This window comes from Stegastes partitus, unplaced genomic scaffold (assembly GCF_000690725.1).
Source record: "Stegastes partitus isolate 25-593 unplaced genomic scaffold, Stegastes_partitus-1.0.2 Scaffold355, whole genome shotgun sequence".
NCBI classification, from domain to species: Eukaryota; Metazoa; Chordata; class Actinopteri; family Pomacentridae; genus Stegastes; species Stegastes partitus.
This window is the reverse complement of record NW_007578086.1, coordinates 58,439-82,262: the sequence shown is the minus strand read 5'-3', so window position 1 is coordinate 82,262 and position 23,824 is coordinate 58,439. Positions and strand designations below refer to the sequence as shown.

The 23,824-nt window shown below is 39.2% G+C and overlaps 1 protein-coding gene across 2 annotated transcripts in view; it reads left to right on the top strand.

Annotated features, from left to right (window-relative positions):
• Positions 1-8,911, top strand: part of ccdc125 (coiled-coil domain containing 125) — a 23,977-nt gene extending 15,066 nt beyond the window's left edge. For both annotated transcript variants that reach the window (XM_008284335.1, XM_008284334.1), the window contains exons 10-12: positions 6,320-6,470; positions 7,121-7,239; positions 8,012-8,911. In XM_008284335.1, the coding sequence (XP_008282557.1) occupies positions 6,320-6,470; positions 7,121-7,239; positions 8,012-8,389 (648 nt within the window). In that variant the 3' untranslated portion in view covers positions 8,390-8,911. The remainder of the gene's footprint in view (positions 1-6,319; positions 6,471-7,120; positions 7,240-8,011) is intronic.
• Positions 8,912-23,824: the final 14,913 nt, after the last annotated feature.

The window sequence follows — 23,824 nt, the reverse complement described above, 5'->3', positions numbered from 1 at the left end:
TCGTTCAGTTGCAACAGGAGGTAAAGTACATCTAACCTTTAACCTCTGCCAAGCTCTATCTTTTTCTCGTTTTTGTTTGCAGTCATTGTATTATTTGTTTTAAGCATTTAAACCAACTTGACACAGGTCACAGGCAACACTGATGGCAATGAATATAAACAATGAACAGTAAAGAACATGAAACAACAAGGGTTCAACATGGCGGCATGTGCAGTAGAAGCAGCAGCTCAGCTCTGTCTCAGGTCTTTTGTGTATTCCTTTCTTCTGCTTGGTAGTATACTCAGTAAGACAACAGCTCATATCAGCAATGATTATTCACAGTTGTCTATATGCGAATACCTTATAGTCTGCAGAGTTGCACAACTTCACTCCTGCTAGAGATTATCCATATGCTGGAACCTCTTGGACTGCTCTACCACCAGCAAGACGGCACCAGCAGTGGAGGGAGAGAATGCTAAAGTGGGGCAAGTGGTTTGAATGAAGGGGCCAGTCTCAGAGCTATCCTGTACAAACCAGCACTGCCAAGCCTCTTCCTTGTGAGACCAGGTCACTTGTTAATAAGATGGGTGAGGTCAGAGCAAGAATCATGCCCTACTGCATGACTACCATCACAGAGAACTGGCTCAGTGAAAAAATATACTGGACATTGCTATCAAGCTAGCGGCCCACTCTTTTTACAGAGTGGATTGTGTGAGAGACTCTGCTAAGAACGGTGTGGGGTAGATCTGTATATCTTCATGAACAATACATATTGTACAGCCAATGGTGTGTGAATATGATGGATAAATAATGCTGCCCTGGCGTGGAGCTTGTTAGACCTGATTCTTTAGTTGGAAGCCCAAGAACAAGCCGGTGAAATCTTCAGTTCTCAGATGTAGAATTTATTTTAGGTCACAGGTAAAGTTTTGCAGCGCTGGATTCAGAGGGACAGAGAGGATTCTCATGTCCAGCTGAACTGAGGTTTTTCGGTTCCAGGTTCCAGATATCTTCTTGGGCTGGGCCTGCCCCTGAACATAGATAAGATTTGTATGCTACCGAGTTAAATTGACCAGTTACCAATGGCGTGGACAGGCATACCTCTTCTGCGCTCTGTCCACGTCCTTGATGTTTGGTAAGCAACATGTGTGGATGTTGTTGGTACGGCGTGTAGCTAAAGTAACAATCGTATCTAATAGAAAAGAGGAGTTTCTGCTATCTCCAAGTGTGCGAACTGGTTCTCATCGGCCACATTGTCTTCAAGGACATAAGCTCAGTGCAAAATACAAACTCAGAATACATAATAGCTTGAAACTTAATTAATTATAACAAGCTCCTGGTAGTGACTTGGAGATCATTCTTTCTACTGAGGGAATTCACAACCATAAGAATCATGAAAGTTTACATTCCCCTGCAAGCTGATGCTACATGAAGTTTAGTTAAGTTCCAGTTTACTTGCACTGTCATGAAATATCTCACCCATGCAGTGTAGTCGTTGTAGCAGGGAACTTCAACAATGCAGTTACTGAGCAACTGAGCTTTTGCAGAAACACCATAAAGTCCATCCTGACAAACAGCGCCACAGTGTGGTATGACAGCTACATGTGGTGAAAGCAGCCCAGTTTGTCATTAAGTTGGAGCTCCTGGGATTGGACACTTTATACTTGAACAAACTCAGAAAGAAAGCAACCACTATTTACAAAGACATTGTACACCCTAACCACTCCTTGTTTGACCTCACATTCACATTCACACCTTCGGACAATTTAGAATCACCAATTAACCTCAACATGTTTTTGGACTGTGTGGGAGGAAGCCGGAGAACCCAGAGAGAACCCACGCTGCACGGGGAGAACATGGAAACTCCATGCAGAAAGAGCCCATTCTTAATGGTGTATAATACGCATCTATTTTGGCTGCTTCCAGTCCATATAGCATAGATGCACAAAGAGATGTTTAACTCAAGCAGCTGGCTAGACTAGGATTTTACATTTGACAACTGACTGCGCTAAAAGCTGAAGTACCTTGTACGTGTGTTGATTCCACAAATTCTCAAATTTTGACAAACTGTCCAGCCCTGCACTGAAAAATGAAGTGCTGCATATTGCAATTTCAGTAAATTGGAGGTGTTCTAAACTTATTACCTGGTGGTCCATATATACAGTGGGGAAAATAAGTATTTGATACACCGCTGATTTTGTAAGTTTTCTCACTTACAGTGAATGGAGGGGTCTGTAATTTTTAATCATAGGTACACTTCAACTGTGAAAGACAGAATTAAAAAAAATAAAAATAAAAAATCCAGAAAAACACATTGTATGATTTTAAATAATTCATTTGCATTTTATTGCATGAAATAAGTATTTGAAAGAATAGAAAAACGGAACTTAATATTTGGTACAGAAACCTCTGTTTACAATTACAGTGGTCAGAAGTTTCCTGTAGTTCTTGACCAGGTTTGCCCACACTGCAGCAGGGATTTTGGCCCACTCCTCCATACAGATCTTATCCAGATCTTTCAGGTTTTGGGGCTGTCGCTGGGCAACACAGAGTTTCAGCTCACTCCAAAGATTTTCTATTGGTTTCAGGTCTGGAGACTGGCTAGGCCACTCCAGGACCTTGAAATGCTTCTTATGGAGCTACCCTTAGTTGCCCTGGCTGTGTGTTTTGGGTAACTGTCATGTTGGAAGGCCAAGCCACGACCCATCTTCAATGCTCTTGCTGAGGGAAGGAGGTTGTTGCCCAAAATCGTGCAATACATGGCCCCATCCATCTTACCCTCAATACGGTGCAGTCATCCTGTCCCCTTTGCTAAAAAAAAGCACTCCTAAAGTATGATGTTTCCACCCTCATGCTTCATGGTTGGGATGGACTTCTTGGGGTTGTACTCATCCTTCGTCTTCTAAAAAGCAAGTGGATTTTAAACCAAAAAGCTCCATTTTGATCTCATCTGACCACATGACCTTCTCCCATGTCTCCTGTGGATCATCCAGATGGTCATTGGCAAGCTTCAGACAGGCCTGGATGTGTGCTGGCTTGAGTAGGGTGACCTTGCGTGCACTGCAGGAGTTTAATCCATGACGGCATAGTGTGTTACTGATGGTAACCTTTGAGACTGTGGTCCCAGCTCTCTTCAGGTCATTAATCCCTCACCTTTCTCATGATCGTTGATACCCCATCAGGCGAGATCTTGCATGGAGCCCCAGACCGAGGGAGATTGACAGTCATCTTGAGTTTCTTCCATTTTCTAATAATTGCGCCAACAGTTGTTACCTTCTCACCAAGCTGCTTGGCTATTGTCCTGTTGCCCATCCCAGCCTTGTGCAGGTCTACAATTTTGTCACTGGTGTCCTTAAACAGCTCTTCGTCTTGCCCATGTTGAAGAGGTTGGAGTCTGATTGATTGAGTGTGTGAGCAGGTAACGAGTTCAAAAAGGTGCAATTAATACAGGTAATGAGTGGAGAAAAGGAAGTATCTTAAAGAAAAACTAACAGGTCTGTGAGAGCCAGAATTCTTGCTGGTTGGTAGATAATTATTTCATACAATAAAATGCAAATTAATTATTTAAAAATCATGCAATGTGTTTTTCTGGAATTTTTTTGATTCTGTCTCTCACAGTTGAAGTGTACCTACGATAAAAATGACAGACCTCTCCATGTTTACTTTGTTCTATGTTATGTTTATGTGTCTATTTGTCTCTGTAATTTACATGTGTATTTGTTCCTGCTGGCGCCTCTGGCCAGGTCCTGCTTGCAAATCAGAACTGGTTCTCAAATGTTTTTACCCAGTAAGATAAAGGTCAAATAAAAAATTTAATTCTTTCTAAGTGGGAAAACTTGCAAAATCAGCAGTGTATCAAATACTTGTTTTCCCCACTGTATGTGCAACTACATATTTTTTCCATTTTTATTTACCAGAACACTCGACATTTAGCAGGCCGGTGTCTGTGTGTATGTCATGTTGTTTTTATTTCCCACTTGCATTCTGCATTACAACACTGATCAACTGCAGTGTGAATTACTGCACCTGGTTCCTCTGCTTCTTTCTGCTGCTTTGGGGTCTGTGAGCTCCCACTGCCTGCTGTGTTCATTGTGCAATGATGCCCTGAACTCAGACTTTCTGTAGTTTCTGGCTGACCTGTATATTGAGTCACTACAGCTGTGTTATATTTTAGTGTTCAGGCCAAGTACTGCATATATTAGTGGGATTTGAAATGCAATTTTAGCTCAGTTAGGTATTTGCCTCATTACAATTATATCTTTTGGGATGTTTAATTGAATTTCCCTTCTGGGATAAATAAAGTATTTTTCATTTCATTTCATTTCATGTTTAAACAAATTTTGGATGCAAATTCATATCCCCTTTTCTCAGCTGAATTGCTCACAGAGTATTAATTGCAGTAACGTGGCGCACACATCAAATGAAACTGCAAGACTCACTTTCTATCAATACCAGTTGCATGTATGTGTGACAAAGTGTTGCTGAGAAGAACCATTTTAAATTTACAGCCAATGTAATAATTGTAATGCTGTGTGAAGACACTATTAGATGGGAGTAAACGTCACGCGGCGCGAATTGTGTAAATAGCGCGGCACAAATGCAAATTGAGTGAGTTATTTGGGTGTATGGTGCGATTCTCGCTGCGTTAAACGCGCAAAACACGTGAATGCAGCGAACTCGCGTTGGACGCGCAAGTTGAAAAATATGAGTTTTGTCGATCTTTTGGCCAATCAGCATTGAGATTTTCTGGTGACGTCAAGAACATGATTCATTCAGTTTTTTGCAACTACACGGTGAATACTGATTGAGTTACTCACCCCAGAAGATAAGTCACCGCAGAAAACGGTGAAGTATCCACATTACTAGCCAAGACAGATCTCAGTGCTCAGCAGACTGGCTGTCCCTCTCCTCCAGTCCACACACAAGAATGGCACCTCTTCAACTTAGCAAGCTAGCGAGTCGAGTTGCTAGCTATCGCAATGCTAGCAGGATAAACCTCCACTGATTCCTTGTTGCTGTGTCAATGTACTCCTGCTGGCGTCCGCTTGTCCGTGTTGTTGAATGTGTGCTCCAGCTCAGCAGCGGAGCCGCCTGTAATTGGTATCCTGGGGGGATATCCTGGTACCGATACTCTCCAACAGATCGTCAAACTGAGTCCAGATCAGCTGAAAATAACGCTGGAAGCGGCTGTCATCCAAGGTGGAATTCCCCGAGCTGTGTGCGTCTCTGGAGGATCCGATGGACCCGGACACTGTGGCGTCTGGATTCGCGTCATTTGTGCAAATGACGCGAATCCAGACGCATATCTCGCTGGCGTGAATGATGTGAATTATTCGTGCAAATGAAGCAAGTAAACTCAGTGCATGCACGTGTCCAAATACGTGCGAATCGCGTGATGAATTCTCGTCTGGTGTGAACGCAGCATAACAACTTGCATCCAGCTCTGTGTCCATCTGCACACTCTGTAGTCTTGTTTGAATGACTCATGAACTTGTTATTACATTGATATAGACACATATCACAAAATTGAGCACACTTATTATGTTTGTCACATATTTGAGCCTACCAAAGTAACCACATTATGAAGTGGAAATAAACTTCTGCAAAGTAATATCTTTACTAATTTCTTCATCCATTTCCATACCCGTGCTTCTGAGCTAAATATAAGGATTATATTGTAAGCCCAGCACATATTAAAGCAAACAGCAGAACTTAGCAGAGGCCTGTACAACAAAGCAAGTTCAGCATTCTAAGGATATCTTTTTATTATCTGGCTTAGAAGACCACAGTCATGTGAAGCAGTCTTACAAACCTGATTATCAATTCATTATATCAACTCCACGGTTTCTACATCTAGCTATGAGCACGTTCACATAAACCAAATGACCATTCTCAATCATGAGCAGGTCTGCAGCTGCATATTTCTCACCAGAAGAGCAAATTACAATCCTACAACAATGAGGAATTAAAAAAATATATAATACAGGCTGAAAGCATCACCAGTGCTGCAGTCGAAGCAGGAAGGACAGCTGGAAACAAAATGATGACTTTGGGAATGTGCAAGTATTACTGTCCTGTGATTAAAGCACAAGAGTAGATTTGACTATAAATACTGTTTATTCTATAATGTTACTCAGTATATTGTATCATGTGTTACTCAGATGTTTTCTCATGGTATGAAAGACAATTTTATCCTTAGATCTTCCAGGAATGGTGATGCTGTTTTCCAAGACAACTAATTGGTCAGGTTTATACGTGTTGATACGTTGTCTGAAAGACACACGTAACTTTCCCTGAAGTACGTTACTTAAAGTCAAACTTAGTGTCCATGTGTGTTTTTCAGCTTGATGCTCAGCGCTCAAGGAGAGAGGAAGCCTTGATGGTTGCAGATGCTTTTCGTATTGCCTTCGAACAACAACTGAGGAAACGAAGCGAACACTTCCTACTATTGGCCGAGGCCAATATCCTAAAATCCCATCACTGGAAAGCTGAAGGCAAGTTTGTTTTTAGTATATTGTGCCACATCAAACTGGGTGGTTAGGTCATCCAACAGGCAGTGTGTATAACTCTTAGTCTCTCCTAAATTCAGACCTGTACAGTTCTCACTGAAAAGGGCTTTGATTTTTCAATTTGTTCACAGACTTACCACAATATGCTACTTGGAAGTGAAGTTGCTAGAAATTTGTGGAAATTATTCTTTTTTTAATGTTCAGAAACATTTTTTCCTGTCCCCAGACATGAATGGTACATGAATACAGCATTGTACAGAGGTTTCAGACAGTGAAGTTAATATACTTTCAAAAAAATTGAATCTGTCAGGTAACTTAATGCAAAGTGCAATAAGGGTTACATTATAGAGAGAACTAAATAAACCTAAATCCAATCATTCACTTTTTTTCCCCCAAGCAAATTGGCAGTTTTTGCCAGTATGGCTGTCTTTTGTGAATTTGGGCTGTCTCAGTGTCTTCTGTCTCTATTGCTGCCACTCGAATGTGAGTACAGGTTTTCCCTATCGAAGTTGGGGATTTGCTGTTATTTTGTTTAATGCTGTTTTTGCCATGATGATATAAATAGCCCTTGACTCGACTGCCTCATAGTTCCTGTTTTTTGGAATCATTTGAAAAATACCTGTCTCTTCTCCCAGGTCCTAACGGGAATCCTTTAGTCAGTGTAAGCAGGAGGCTGAGGGGGTTGCTACCATCTACTTTGGAGATGAAGCCGCCTAAGGATCTTTTAGAGACTCTCTACAAACTGCTGGACTTGGTTAGTATCGTCCCTAAAATCTTAGGCCCTGTTATCTAGCGATCACAACATAGACACTTACTGAAATTTACTGGGGGTTGCTATGGGGAGTTTGATTCAGGAGTTAACCTTTTGCAGTGTAGTTGTTTTAATTGTTTTAGCCCCATTAAAAGGAAAATAACTGCAACACCCTTGCCTGTACAGTTAAACTTACGACCTCAGTCTACTTCAAATTAAGTAGTTACGTCACCTGCTGACCACATTTAAAGTCAGAAGTATTTGTCCTTGTTCTAAATGTCAGAGGTTGAAGATGACAGTACGAAATTAAAATTCAACTGGATTGAATTGAAAGTACACAGTGCCTATTTTTTCTAGTATGTAAATGAATTATGAAATTAAAAAAAAAACAAAAAACACTTGCTTGTTGAAAAACTGCTGGAGAAAAATACTGAAGGGTCAGAGTTTGCAACTTAGTGTTTCTTCAACAATAAAAGCTCATCTTTAGGCAGACCAATAACTAAGTCATATTACAGACCTTCCTGCATTCTTAAATTTGTTTCAGTTGCATGTTATATATTCACCTGTTTATTATCAAAAATATCTTTGCCTTTTTTCCTAGAATCAAATACATACAATGTTGACCATTAAAGCTCATCAGTAAAGCCAGTTTTTGGAATTGATGTGGATAAACCTTGTAAATGATCTTTATATCAGTGTTACTAAGATTTATTTTATCTCTAGAGAGAATGATTTTTTTTCTCCCTTTGTACTGATGCTGTGTTTCTTGCTGTAGCTGAATGACAAGGAGGAGGCCCTGGCTCACCAGAGGAAAGTGAGCATCATGTTAGCCCACAGTGCAGAGGAGCTGCAGAGACAGTTGCATCTAGATTCACATTCTCAACTGTCAGACCAATCAGAGTCCAAGATCAAATCAAAGCAAGACCCATCAGTGAACCAGAGCCAATCTCAGCAAACATCTGATGCCTCAGAATCTAAAATAATAGAAGTCTCAACCAGCCTTCTAACACAGCCAAAACAAGAGCTATCTGAGTCCCAGCTTCAGCTTGGCCAACCACCACAACTGTCAGAATCCAGGACAGAACTACAGCAGCTGCCCGATCTATCACAGAAACATCCAGTTACTGTATCTCCAAAACAGCCAGAAGTCTGAAATTTAGCTGTCAGACCCATCAGAATCCTAATCCCTCCACAAGATCTACCAGATGCCATGTCTCAGCTGCATGCACAGCAGTGGAGGTTTAAGAACAAAGCAGGGTGTGGATGTATCTGAAATTTAATGTAAGAGCGTGTTTTGGCCTGATGACTCACTGTTGTGCCAGCAACTACATGAGCCCAAACAAATGTGGCCCTCAGAAAAAAAGGGGTCGTAAACTAAAACTTAGCATTACATAAACTGTAAACTTGACTTACCAAGACAAAAAGGTTGCGACTGAACTTCTCTCATGAATTCCTTACTTTGCAATATGTGAGCCATTTTCTGCTGGTGCTGTCACTGAAGTGAATTCTTTATGCACAACTTAATTTCTGTTGTAGGTGTTGATCTACAAATATATGTAACATAGAAGGCTCAGGATCAGTAACACAACTTAAATCTGCCTGCGTACTGCACGGTTGTTCAGTGGTTAGCACCGTCACCTCACAGCTAGATCCCCGGTTCGTCCTGGTTAGGATGCCTGGGATCTTTCTGCGTGGAGTCTCCATGTTCTCCCCGTGCAGCGTGGGTTCTCTCCAGGTTCTCTGGCTTCCTCCCACTGTCCAAAAACATGCTGAGGTTAACTGGTAATTCTAAATTGTGAAAAAAATGTGAGAGTCGCTGTCTGTCTCTTTGTGATAGACTGGTTACCTGTCCAGGTGAACCTGCCTTCACCCTATGTCAGCTGGTATAGACTCCAGCCCCCTGTGACCCTAGTGAGCATTAAGTGGTGTATAGATAATGGATGGATGGATGTCCTCCTGCTCCCCTCCCTTTATTTGACAGGACAGTAGAGAAAGGAAGACAGGAAAGTGGGGAGAGGAATGGAAGAAGGACCTGCAGCAAATGGCCACGAGCATTTCGTCAGTCACAAAATCTTTAAAATACATGTATGGCGTCCAGTCAAGCCTCTCATCAGAGTCTTCCTCGACACATTCCACAAACTCAACAGATGGAGTTTCAAACTGTTTTCTTTTCCACTGATACACCTTCCTTTTCACATAACCCCTTGCCGACTGCTTTAGTGTTGTGTCCTTTGGTTTTGTTGTGTCCTCTTCTGGGACTTCTGGGCTTTCATCATCATCACGACTATCAAGGTTTTCCTCTTCCTCATCATCACTGCTGTCTGGGTTTTCCCCAATCTTTGCAGGAGTCCATTCCTCTTCCTCCTCCTCATCATCATCATCTTCCTCTAGCTGCTCCATGTCACTTGAATTCCCATCCATAATCCTGCTCAGAGCATCTTCAATACTGTATTTTTTTGCCATCTAAAACACACATGCACACAAAAACAGATTGTGATTTTATTTGAAATTGCCTGACACCGAGCTAGACACCAAACTAGCAAATCAATACAGCAAGTTACATATCTAGTTTTTTACTCTAAATGTACCAAATTATCCATCCATCCATCCATCTTCTCCCGCTTATCCGGAGTTGGGTCGCGGAGGCAGCAGCCTTAGCAAAGCCGGCCAGACTTCCCGATCCTCACACACCTCCCCCAGCTCTTCCAGGGGGACCCTCAGGCGTTCCCATGCCAGCTGGGAGACATAATCCCTCCAGCGTGTCCTGGGTCTTCCCCGGGGTTTCCTCCTGGTGGGACGTGCCCGGAACACCTCCCCAGGGAGGCGTCCAGGGGGCATCCGGAAAAGATGCCCGAGCCACCTCAACTGGCTCCTTTCGATGTGGAGGAGCAGCGGTTCTACTCCGAGCTCCTCCCATGTGACTGAGCTCCTCACCCTATCTCTAAGGGAGCACCCAGCCACCCTGCGGAGGAAACTCATTTTGGCTGCTTGTGTCCGCGATTTCGTTCTTTCGGTCACTAGTACCAAATTATGTAATTTAAAAAATAAAAAGATTGTATGTTGTTTGATGTTATATATAATGCATGAAATGCAATAAAATGACTATTGACTGATTTAGAGTTACATGACCTTATATACCTGCTGTATCAAATTTGATACGTCATTTTCAACACGGTTTTACTAAAACATAGATTATGAAATTTTAAGTATTTTCACATTGCATCAACCCAGTAACTGTTCCTGTTGATGTTTCAGTAAAAATTAAATTTTTTTTCTTACCTTAACCTTTTCAAACTTGGCAAAGTTCTTCTTCAAAAATCAACTGTGTCCAACTCCTGAGTCATGGCAGTCTTGTAGTGTCACTGGAAGGCTCTCTAATGACTGAACTACACCCCCTGTTGGATTATCTGTGCACTGCATGTATCTGATTGTATACATCAGGCTTTTCAGGGAAAAAAATATCACACTGCTCATGTGGAGGGCTGAAAAACTCATGTATCAAATATGATACGTTTGGCGTTATAGGGCTAGAAAACCAAAATTGCAAAAATGTGTGAAATTGACATCTGAAGTTACATGCTGGCACAGTGTAAAGTAAAGTATGTTTAAGTGTTAAGTCCTCTGATGCAGAAGATGGATCAAAAATGATCTAAGCAAATGCTTTTGTTCAATATCTGTGCATGCTATATATTTTGTTACTCAACATGTAATCTAAAGTGCTTCTTTTATTTTACAGCTTCTGCACTGAATAAACATTATTCACATCAGAATCTAAGACTGTTTGAAGATTTGTTCTTGAAAACTATTTTGACACATTTTTTGTCAAATCAAAGTGAAATTAATGTTATTGAATATTCTCTGCAATAAATACCGGTAGAATAATCCATTTTCTAATATGTGTTCTACCAGCAGAGTAAACGGATCTGACAGCAAATCAGAGCCAAACATAAAAACATAGTTATGTGATTTCTGCATCACCAACTAAATACATGTTGGGTTCCCATGGCAACGCAATATTTACAGTGTGTAGAACTGTAACTACACGGCTTCATTCAGTGATATTAGTAACGTACAACTCAGCATGTCTGCAGATAAAACACATTCCCTCAGCTGAGAATCTGTATCGCTTATTGGGAATCGTCGGGAGACTATTTGGTTGAAGGGAGATGCTTCTTCCAGCCAATTTAAATCCTAAATTCTGAACATAACCTTCTCCTGACCAGGTTAGCTCAAAAACTATAACTGAACTAACAGGGATGTGAACTGGGGAGGGGTAATGGACAAGCAAAAGGCCAAGCTAACAACTGAAACAGTGTTCAAAACCAAGAACAAAAACTCACAGGAGGCAATGAGAAAACTAACTGACAGAGTTGGCCAGAAAGGTACAAGCAGGAAAACCAGATGGCCACTTCAGAGTCCAGGGGTTGTGGCAACAAAGAAGAAGGTCACCAATATTAACAAAACCTGAACCTGTAAAAGCTGCCTCATCCTCAGTGAAGCATGAAATATGCATGTTAAAGGGATGGGAGGATGAAAGGACAAAAAATGATCAGATCACACAAACAACTATTTATTTACAATGATAGTAAAAAAGGGCTGCAAGGTGGCGCAGTTGGTAGCACTGTTGCCTCGCAGAACAACAGTGCATCCATTTAAGTCATCTTTGCATTAGAGGGGGTTTTCAGTGAACATGCCACACTGTGCTAACTTGTAAAAATGGCAGCAGATTAAGAGCAGTTACAGCCAGGTTCCGGCACAGGGATTTCCACGTGAAAAGGATTAATTCATTGCTGAAGATGTCAGACACACACATCTTTATTGATTGGCCTTAGATGTCAACTTTTCTTGTTTTTGGCTGCTTTGAGAAGACTACAGCATATAATTCACATCCCAGTCTTATTCATCAAACCACTGAATGAGCTGTTGAGTCCAGCAGGTAGACTTATTACAAGCAAAATATTCTTCACAAATGTGAACTCATTGTTCAGCTTTTTTCCCGATTCTTTGTTTTTCTGTTGCAGATGTTTAAAAGTTTTATTTCCTAAATGCAGTGAACTCGAAGCAAAATGTGACATTTATTAGAAATTGTCAAGCAAAGTAAGTTATAAGTTTCTTGAAACTGTACCTAATTACAATTTTTAATTCAAGAAATAAAATAGAAAGGTCTTGACCTCGTTGCTGGGGATTTCTGAGCACTGAGATGAGGGGGCTGTCTTTTCAGGTGTCAGGCAGACATTCATGCCAACACCAAAATTAAGAAAATTTTGTTTTGCAATACAAAAGTGTTTGAAAGATCAGTTCGCCCAAACTACAGACATGCATTTTCCTAAGTAATATCCAGCCACTGTGACAGTAACAGATAGAAGATATCTGGGCATCCTGCGTGGAGAGGTCCTTTTTGAGACCTATCTTACTAATTCAATTCATTAGTATTTATACAGCACAATTCACAACATGAGTTATCTCATACTGCTTAACATAATAAGGTACAGACTTTATGTATTATGAGCACAGCACCCAACAATCCAAAGCTGCCTTTGGACTCCCTATGAGCAAGCGATCAGCAACCACTGAACCGTTGTGTTGTGTTTTGTTTATAGATGTAGCCATGGGAGATCCACACTGACACTTCCACTGAACTCATGAACACTAGGTAAAAACAAACAAACCAAAAAGAAAAAACAGAAATAAAAGCTAGATCAGGAGATACTGCATGAAAGGAGTCAGATCAAAAAAACACTGACCGGATTAAATAACAGTTACTTCAAATTCAGGCTGTTACTCCTAACATGGCCTCCAACTATCTGGGCCATGGAGCCTGTGCCTTGTAAGAACTTTCAGGTCAAGGAGAGAGTACATTTTCATGTTTTGGAAACATAGATAAAATTCACTGTCATTCAGTCCATTCAGCCTATTATGATGTTATTTACCTTTAAATGACAGTAAGGTTGAATGACAGCATGCTGCACAGTAAAGGACCAGCTGGGGGCAGTGTTTGTCTATGCATGTCCCTCTCAGAACCAGAATCAATGGCTTATACATACAGTATACAGTGTTTTGTCACAGTGCCTTCATGACTGTGACGCACTAATCTAGCTTTAAGTCAATTCCACTCTCAAATGGCATCATATTAACTACTACTTGTTATTTTTTATTTTATTTATTTTTAAAAAAATAATTCTTTATTCATTCTACTTAAATGCTTTTGTTTTTTTGTTTGATTTGTTTTGCTTGATTTATTTCCAAAAAGTTCAAAAAAGTTTAGGATATACAGAAACAAAACTGGGAGTAAGGTCGTAGTGGGGAAATACTGAATTCTCTATTTAAGTTAGTATAAATCTATATATTTTTGTTGACCTAAAAGTAATACAATTTAAATGGACTTAAAACACTGGACAGGATGTGAAAACACCTAATTCACAGTCAACATACAAAGGACATGAATTCAGTGTCCTAAATGTTGGACAGAGCCCTGACTACTGGCAGTGGTGTTCTCCATCCCACACCAGCATACTGGGTTGGGCTGTAATAGATTTTTAGAGTTTCAGCATAGTTAATGGACTGTTGCTGTGAGACAACCAATGAAAACAAAGATTTATTTATTTATTTATTTTAAATTCAGTAACTCACCCATTTAATGTAATCTGTGTGTGCTGTCTCACATGAGTGATTCAGTTCATACTTTTTATCATTTTTAATTCAGGATGCAGTACAGCTCTTTGTAATATATTACTTTCATCTCTGACCAGCAGCACTATGAGTGAGGATAATTATTACATTTAGTCAGCATCTCTTAATGCTTTAAGATGTTTTGAATGCTGTGATAATTCAGTCCAACATGACTGGCATTTCACCCGCAGGTACTTGAATCTGCAGGAGTGCAGGTAGGCATTTACTGGTACAGATACCTGCACTGGCAGAACTGAAGCTGAGATAAACATTGTTGTTGTGGATTAGTTACATCTACTATGTCATTATAGAAGCTGTTTGTTGAAGCTCTTCTCTCTAGTAATATGTGAGTTTGAAGCAGTGTATCTTTTTTTTTTCATGTGACACAGTGTTAGGAAAATGGAACTTTGTATATTAACCATATATCCGATTCTACTTTGAAGCAGAAAAAGTTTTTAATACAGTGCATGGTGAAAACAAAAGACACATTTTCTATGCTCTGACAGAAGGCAGCTAGCACGAGGGACTCCTTAGCCTACAGTTCCTCCCATGGAGGGGTGAGATAAAATGGCATTACAGTTTTGGGGACACATGAACTACAACTTGATTTGCTGTGTGCTGTCAAATCGACTCTCTCAGCAGTACATGATACAGAGTATCAGCCAAATATTATCTGATGGAATTGTTAATTCTATGGACTGAAGGTGAGTTTACTTCTCTTTAGCGTTGTTATTCAAACTCAATTAAATCTTGAACTGACTAGGCTTCTGTCCATCATCAACCAGCTCATGTTTTGGTTTTTGTTTGGGTTTTTTTTTAAAGATCCTTGTTGTTGTGTTTTCTGTTTCGTTTTTGTATTCTGCCCAATGTTGCTGTGTGGGCGGTTTCAGTTTTCCAATCACCCACAGCATAAAAGTGCTGAAGGACAAACATGCTAAACTTGTCTTCGGTAGGGCTGCTTTGGAGCATGACTGTTTTCAGTAAATATTTCAGTTCACTGCATTTTAAAATGTCTTGTCTGTAATGAAATGCTGACCTAATGATGTTGCTACAGAAGTGATCAAGGTGACACTTTAACCACTTTCCATTACAAAATTCTGCAACACCAGAGTTTATTTGGAAGCAACCTGCTACAGTAGCAGCCGGATGGTATGACTTTTAAGTGGTCAGATATGAAGTTGTCATGACAGAACAAACGCTATTGGATGTCATGGCCTGTTAGTGCACTCACTGCAATGTTTGCTCTGGTGAGTTCGAAGTAAAATAGAGTTACCTCTAAACATTAGTCATATTTAGAACTTCAAAATCTGCTGGCTAAGCTGCTTATGTTCATCTTTCAGTGTATTTAAGGGTACACTAAATAAATTAATTAAGCTTCTGTTTTTTTTGGTTTTCTTTTACTAAATCATGGCACTACTATCTACTACCTCAAGAAATGAACCAACATCTGTTTGAAGAGGATGTCATGTTTTAAAAGAAATATAAACGCTTTAACTGCAATTCCCTCATAAGTACATACAATATAATCTTTGTAAGGGCAAACACGTGTATTTTACTGTACATCTTTGTTGATATCACAGACTTATCTACCTTTATGGTGCTATTTCAGGGTTAAGTGTTTGAGTTGGGGTTAAAATTTAACGTTGTATATTTTTAATAAATGTGGCAAATAGACCAAAACCAATAACATGTTTGGAATTCATGTTCCGTTGTTCACCTATTCTGTCTGTTGTCTTCACTCTCAATTCCACTGGTCCCTGAAAATTTAAAGGTAAATCTAAAAAAGATCTCAGTAATATCTTAAAACAATTTTTGCTGTAGTTTTTGACAAATAGTGTATGTACTAGGATCATTTCCAGTTATTGATTAATCCACATTTGGTACTCCTAGTGTTTGGGACAGTAGGATGCGGCATGTGGGCCTGTGTCAAAATACACTGTGTGTTTATGGTAATAAACGAGAATGTCAGCCAGTGAAACAATGGTTTTGTTGATGTGGTTAAAATGGTTTTGTACAACAATATAGAGGTGGAAATTACAAACTGCTTTGCTGATTTGACCTACTTTGTGCAGTTTGGTTCAAACATTTGTACTCACTGACTATAGTTGATTCTCCTTTTTCCTCAGATGAAGAGCTTGGAAAGTGTTCAGTTTCATTTCAGTGTCAAGTCAAGTGGTGCAGTAGAACGTCCTGGCTTTGAATCTCAACAGTGCCCTTTCTGTGTGGAGTTGGCATGTTCTGTACCTACATGGGTCTTCTCTGGGTACTGTAGTTTCCTCCCACACTCTCAAGACACTGACCAGATATACACAGTTTGTAGTGATGAAGCCAAGTGGACTGAATACTGTAACTGCTGCCAAATGGTGTAAATCAGGGATTTCCACCTCCAGTCCTCGTGAGCTACTGTCCTGCAGGTTTTAGACGTTTCCGTACAGCAACACACCTGACTCAAATTAACAGACTTGTGTAGAACTTGACAACAAGCTGCTGAAGATCCATTCATTTGAGTCAGGTGTGTTGTCGTACGGAAACATCTAAAACCTGCAGGACAGTAGCTCACGAGGACCGGAGTTGGAGATCCCTGGTGTAAATACTTTTAACATTTTTAAATCAAATATTTCAGTTTTTGATGTTTGACCAATTTTGAAAATAGTCCACAAACATGTTTTTTTTTTTTTAAATCTTAGGATTATAGATTATTAAATGTAGACTGATGACCAAAATTGTCAGTTTTAGCCATTGAAATTAAATTTACACAATCTACATCTCTTTCTCTGCTAAACCATATAACCTAAATTAACGTTCCATGTCCCTAATTGCTTTTCTACCACCACCAATCATATGACTCTGTCTGTGTCCTTTGATCATCATGGTTCTAAGGCCACCCATTTCTGTTTTTGTCAGCTCAGAAACATCAATATACCATATGTATTTTGTGTCTTCTATGTATTTTGAACTATCCATCCATCCATTATCTATACACCGCTTAATCCTCACTAGGGTCGCGGGGGGGCTGGAGTCTATCCCAGCTGACTTAGGGTGAAGGCAGGGGACACCCTGGACAGGTCACCAGTCTATCACGGGGCTACACTTAGAGACAGACAACCAAGCACACTCACATTCACACCTATGGACAATTTAGAATCACCAATTAACCTCAGTGTGTTTCTGGACTGTGGGAGGAAGCTGGAGAACCTGGAGAGACCCACACTTATTATTTTTACATATGTGGTGGAGGGCTAATGGAGTCGCCTAAATAGATCGGAATGGGGGGAATAAGTGTTGACCAACAATGCCACAGGGAGAACATACAAGCTCCGTAATTGTCTGGAATCATTGTCCACAATCAGATTTGTTAAATCTTTGGACTGTTTAAAGTAATTTCTAAACCCCGTCTTTATAGGAAAGCCTTTTTGTAGATGTCCATCCCTGTCTCGTGTTTGGATTTGTGTGTGTCTTGCTGACATTTTTTTTTTTTTTTTTTTTTTGCATGTGTCAAAGCACTTTGTACATTTGTATTTTAAAAAGTGCTATAACAATTAAGCTTTGCCTGTTTTATTTATTATAATAAAGTGTGCAACAAATGAGCTCATCTGAATACTTTCTAAAAACAACTGTATGCTGATTCAGAGTGTCACAGAGAGAAGCAGCAGAACGTATTATCTTAATATCAGTATGTTATGTTCATACCCTGCTAATTTGTATTTTCATTAATGTTTTGCGGGAAATATAAAATGTCTGGTTATTTATTTATGGTCGAAATGATGGCTAGCGCAATGTGTTAGCATCTGAGCAGAAATTAAAATCTAAATTACACAATGAAGTTGCTATGAATGAATAATCCAAGGAATACAAATTAAAATATTTTGGGTTGCTGATAAAGTACCTGTACAAACATTTCACTGTTTGACAGAAGTCTTCTTAAAAAAATGTTTCCTTTTTTACTGTATCTTAAACAACATTTTTCAGGTCACAAGCTTCGTCACCCCAACGCTTCACACCAAACATCTACAGACACGATGTGTACACATGACATTTTCAGACATTTTTCAAAAGTTAGAAGAAATTGTCAATAACATTATTTTTCTGAGGACAGTCTGCTTGTGCAAACACATCTTGATAAGTCACATACTGACATATTGTCCTGCCAAAGGTTTCAACTTGACTTTGTCTATATATGTTCTGTACTTTGCTACTTTACACTTGCTTACAGCAAGTGAAGCCAATAAGACAAATGCCAGTCATCACAGGTCACCAGTCACAACAGCAATAACTGGATTCCTTTAATCAGCTTGTGGTTACATGGTTCCTGAGCCAATATCCAGGAACTGAAGTCCTGTACTGTATCATTTTCACCACCCATGTCTGCCCCATTAGCTTTAGATAATAGCAAAGCTTTTCACACTTGGGATGGCCCACAAGCCATCTGAGTGATTTGCATCTTTGGTCTTGAAGCACTAAGCATCACTGACTGCAGGCATTTGGGGAATTGGACTGACAGCAAATAAATGGAATGAGAATTGAATAGCTATAGCAGCTCCTGCCAATGAGAGAACACATTCTAAAATGGCAATTATGTTCAGTGAAAGTAATATCAGTATATGGCAGGATTAAGTGACTTTTTTTTTTTTTTTTTTACTCTGAAATGACTGATGTCTAACTGATAGGAAAAGACTGTTAGACGAGGATTATGTGATGACTGTTCATGTAAAGTTATAAATGTCTTTCACTTTATGAGGAAAATAAATGGGCTGCTGTATTTCATTGCAAATCACAATGTGGATTTTCATACTCCTTCTATTTGTCATTCTAACATCTTTTTCTTAGATTTCACCTAAAGAAGCTTTACAGTAACAAAAACAAAGTGGATATAGAGCCTCTTGTCACATCACAGACTACATCCATGTCTGTCCAGACTCCAGACTCACATATATCCAGGAACACACACATATAGTTATATACACATATAATTAAGACGTTGAAAGAATCTAATAAAAGTATTAAGCATTATTATAAGTGTCCGTATTATTGTATTTTATATAGGTTTTATTCAAAGTTTCTTTCCTTTATATTTTCTAATGTTTACACCTTTTTCTTTCTTTCTTTCTTTTTTTTTCTTTTCTTTTTCTTTTTTTTTTTTTTTAACCTATTTATTATTTTTACATATGTGGTGGAGGGCTAATGGAGTTGCCTAAATAGACTGGAATGGGGGGAATAAGTGTTGACCAACAATGCCACCTGGGTTAAGTTTCATCCCCAGGAAACTGATATTACTCCTTGTTGATTAACAGCAAGGACACAGGTTCGCAACACACTGGATGAGAGATGCAGTTCAACAAAAAAAAAATAGATATTTTATTTTTGCTACAGTAGTGTTAAAATACATTAACAGAATTTAAAACATACCTACAAAAATCCTACATCCCACAAGGCAGTTCCAAAAACAAGCAAAAGCTATCAAAACTCAATGAAGTCATATAAAACTTGAAGAGAAATTAAGAAAACTCTGCAAAACAAATAACATAAATAAACAACTCAAGAAGAAAATATAAACCATTGCAAACACATGCAAAATAAAGAAAACAGACTCAAAATACAAAGCATTCGCAGGGCAAAACAAAATCAAGCAAATAAAAGCCAAGCCAGGCAGCACTAAGCCAAACACAGGTAACAGAAGTAAAGCAAGCAATACAAAATGAAGCAAAGCTGAGCAAAGCAGAGCTGAGCCGAGCTAAGCAAACTTTAACAAAATATAGCACATCACGCTGGTGGTCACGGAGCCAAAGAGCAAGAGGGGCCAAGATGGGCACCGTACCCTTATAAAGAGTGCCCTCAGGCAGTGATAGGCTGACTAGCACACTCACATTAGGCGCAGGGATGAGAGCTCATTCTGCCACACATATATATTCCCTATTTTGTCTCTGTTCTTTTCTTTGAGCCGAATGCAATATTTTTTATATTTGGGCGCTACAACTGATTCTGATACAACACAAAGTTGTAGCCATGACAGTAGATAATACTTTAAACATGGACGTAGCTGCAAAGAAACAAAATCTAAAAGATGGATGCTTTGCACTAATCTTTTACCTGACAGCACACATGAGCTATGCAATCACCACAGTTTCAAGAACAGCTAAATTAATGTCACCAAAGCAGTGTCTTGTCGAATGTGAAATATGATTGTAGTCTTTCCCTTCAGTTTCTGAATTGAGGCCTTGAATAATGATCAGAAAGTGTTTTTGCAGAACAGTATGATGGCGCAGTAAGATTGACCTTTGACCTTTGGAATAAAAAATGACATAATTTAATAATTTTACCCTGTTAGACATTTATTTCTTGTGCTATGGCCACAAATTAGTTTTGTAAAGTCACAGTGGCCTTTGACTTTTGACCACTAAATTCTAATCAATTCATCTTTGAGTCCATGTGAATTTTTTGTGGCAAATCTTCTGTTATTTCTGTGTGTTTAGTATTGTTGGGAGAAAAAAAAAAATCTATTGAAAATCAAGTTTTTTAACTTGTTAACATGTTTATATGGAGGTTTTTTTATATGCTGCAAGACAATGGTTCGCAAACTAGGGGTCGGGACCCCCATGGGGGTCCTAAGATAACTTCAGGGGGTTGCCAAGTCATTGTCAAAAAAACCAAAAAAGCCTACATTTATCAAATGAATTTGTATTAGGACTGTCAAAATTAAACGTGTATACTTCTTCCCACTCCTTTTTTGAACTTGTTAATAGTGTGATTTGATTATGCGATATTATTATTGTTTTTTTCGTGCTCTTTTAAAAATTATTTTCTTTTGTTTTTATATTTTTTTCCCCTTTCATTTGTTTAAAATAAATTCAATTCATTCATTCAAAAGAAAATTAACGTGCTCATGTAAAGAGATTAATCTGCGGAATTAAATTAATTTTTGACGCATTAATGCATGAACAACGAAGTTATTGCTCATGATATATTAAAAATTCAAATTGGGGGGTCACGAACACAGTCTGGTATCTTAGGGGTCATGACTCAAAAGTTTGAGAACCACTGCTGTAAGACACGTCATGAGCGAAATGAGCAGTCAACACCGTGGCGGAGTGGTTCAACACTGAAATGGCGGTGAAATGAAAAATAGTCATTCAGACTTCTTGTTTTATGTGTAACAAACCTAATGAAGCAAACCTGTTAGTTTGCAGGGTGGGTGTTTCTGTATCATTCTTCTTCGTCAGAATCAGTTTCTGGTTCAAACATGAATGGCTGATACTTCCAATGTTCATTTTTACCATTGTGTAATGTAGACTAAATTTACAGTCTTTCACTTGAGTTGTGGGGAGCTGGTGTGCATGAGCTGCAGAAAGTGGGTGGAGGACGAGAGAGAGACAGGGACTCCGTATCTGCATATTCTAAAGAAAGCAAAAGTATAGAGTTACATCTAAGCCATTTTTGGCCAGGAAGGGACTATTTTCTGGGGGGAGATGAGTTTTTAGGGGTTTCAGCATTGACCGGAGATGGATTTGAACCCCTAAATTACTATGTGCTGAAATGTTAGCATTAAATATTTGCTAAATGATGGTAAAAAAAATTCTGCATACTCCAAAATGTGTAAGTAGCATTTGACTTTATATTTTGTCTAAAGATCTACAATTGTAATGTTTATATAGGTTGTAAATATGCAGTCATTGGCCACTGTATTATGACCACCTGTAAAATTGACTCAAACCCAATACAATAGCTTGGCTACAAATTCTACTTTTACAAAGTTCTACTTTATGTTTGTTATTATTTTATAGTGGGCAGTGGTGGTGGTGTATCGTACTACATTACATTCAAAAGCGCCTCTAGTATCTCATCCATTTCATTAACACAAATGAGGTAACGAGATTAGCATTATGTTGTACATGTGTTTATACTTTACGGTATTCTGTATTTGTATCTCAACTGAAATGTAAACAATGAACAACTTTGTGAGTTCTCGTCTTCATGTTTTTTTTAATGGGCTTAAATGTCAGCAGTTGTTTCAGAGTTTTTCATCAACCGTTTTAAATGATATCTTAACACCACATTATCTAATGACTATGTAACTTTTGTCATGTTTTGTTTAGAATGAATGTGCTAAGGGTGCATGCTGAAAGGCATGCCATAATCAGATGTGACCCAGCTCTGTGGGGGACAGCCCCTCTCCTCCTCCTCTACACCCAGCTTGAAAGAACAAAAGAGTAAAGTTGCATGGGAGAGATGCAGGATGCAGTCAGGGGCTTTTTGGGCCGCCTGCAACCCCAGGGCACTTTATTTGGGGCAACCTGAGCCTCCAGGACTTTTTTTTTTGTACTTTGGAAAATATTGACACTCGCTGAGCTCTCATCCCCATGCCATTGATTTGGGCTTAAGCTTCACGGCTGGACCCTGAACAAAGCTGCTCTATAGTATTGGCGTGATTAATTAAAAAGAAAATGCTCTTTAGTATGGCTGGCTGCATAGAGAGTGGCAGCAGCAGTGAGACAGAGGTGTGTGTATGCATGTGTGGTGTGTGTGTGTGTGTGTGTGTATGTGTGTGTGTGTGTGTGGCAAGGGGGGGTTATACACAGAGACATGGACACACACACACAAGACTACAGGGTGAGGGGGGTGAGGGGAGGTGTATGAAAAACATTAACTCACAATGGACTGCTGAGTTTTGACAGATTCTTGCTTCAGGGCTGCTGAATTTATGAGCCATTACTCCTGCCAGCCCAGGATCTAGTTGGTGCATTATGTTCCATGTCATCTGCCATTAGTGGTGCACTGACTGACATCCATTGAGAAAGCTACTGCTTGGGTTATGATGAAGCCACATTGTGGTTTTGTTTCCAGGCCTCCTTTCTTTTTCTTGTGCATCCAGTTGAGTTCATGCCTGCAGTAATCTGAGGACAATGCTGCAACCTCCAAACCCTCACAGCAGCCATTGTGTTCTACAGTAAGCTCCAACTGGCCAGGGGAAGTGGATGGAGAGGGTTTATCTGTATTGGTTTTTATACAATGAATTGTGTTTTCATCTTTTTCTTTTCTTTTTCTTTTCTTTTTTTTTTTTTGCTGACTTACGAAGAACTTTCTAACTTGTGGACTGAAAAGTGATCGATAATTGAAGACTGGGAGTATTGTTATTACTGTAGACAGTTTATGACTTATTTAGAGAATAATATGAGCTTTAGTCGATATATTTACACTTTGTAGAGCAGAAAATATAGCAACTTTGTAAGCTCAAAAATATAGAGAACTAAATAAATAAGTTGGTATTTACCATGCATTCTGCCTCAGATTATTTTCTGATTTAATCAGTACAAAATTACAGAGAGGAACTAATAACAAGACCCATGAATGAACATTCACATATCCTTGTGCATGGCTACACAAAAATGCCTTCACATGCATACTACATATATTTTAAAAATTTAAGCAACATTTTAGTATTCTGTTAGACATATGGGACGCAGCAGTCATGATCTGCCTTTTTAGGAGGCTTCACCATTTTTATCACTCATTTGTAACAGCAAAACATTCAAAAACATAAAATAAAATGTAGACTTCAATCATATGAGTAAAAAGTGTCATTTTCTTTATGTGTGGCAGAAACACAACCAGGTGAATGCAAATGATTTAGAACTCATTGTATTACTGGTGACAGTAATCACTTGTGAAGATGTTTCTTGTAAAGAACTACAACTTTAAAACTAATTACTAGAAAACAGAAACAATGCTCTGAAAAATTAGTGCTGACCTCGAGACAAAAAAAAACAACAACAACAAGAATTTCTGCATCTCACTCCATTGTTATACTGGCAAATGTGGCAAAGGTGAAAGGTGCTGATATTTTGAAAGGCTGGTATGGTAGCTCTGTCTCTCTCACACACAGACACAGGCACAGGCACACACACACACACACACACACACACAC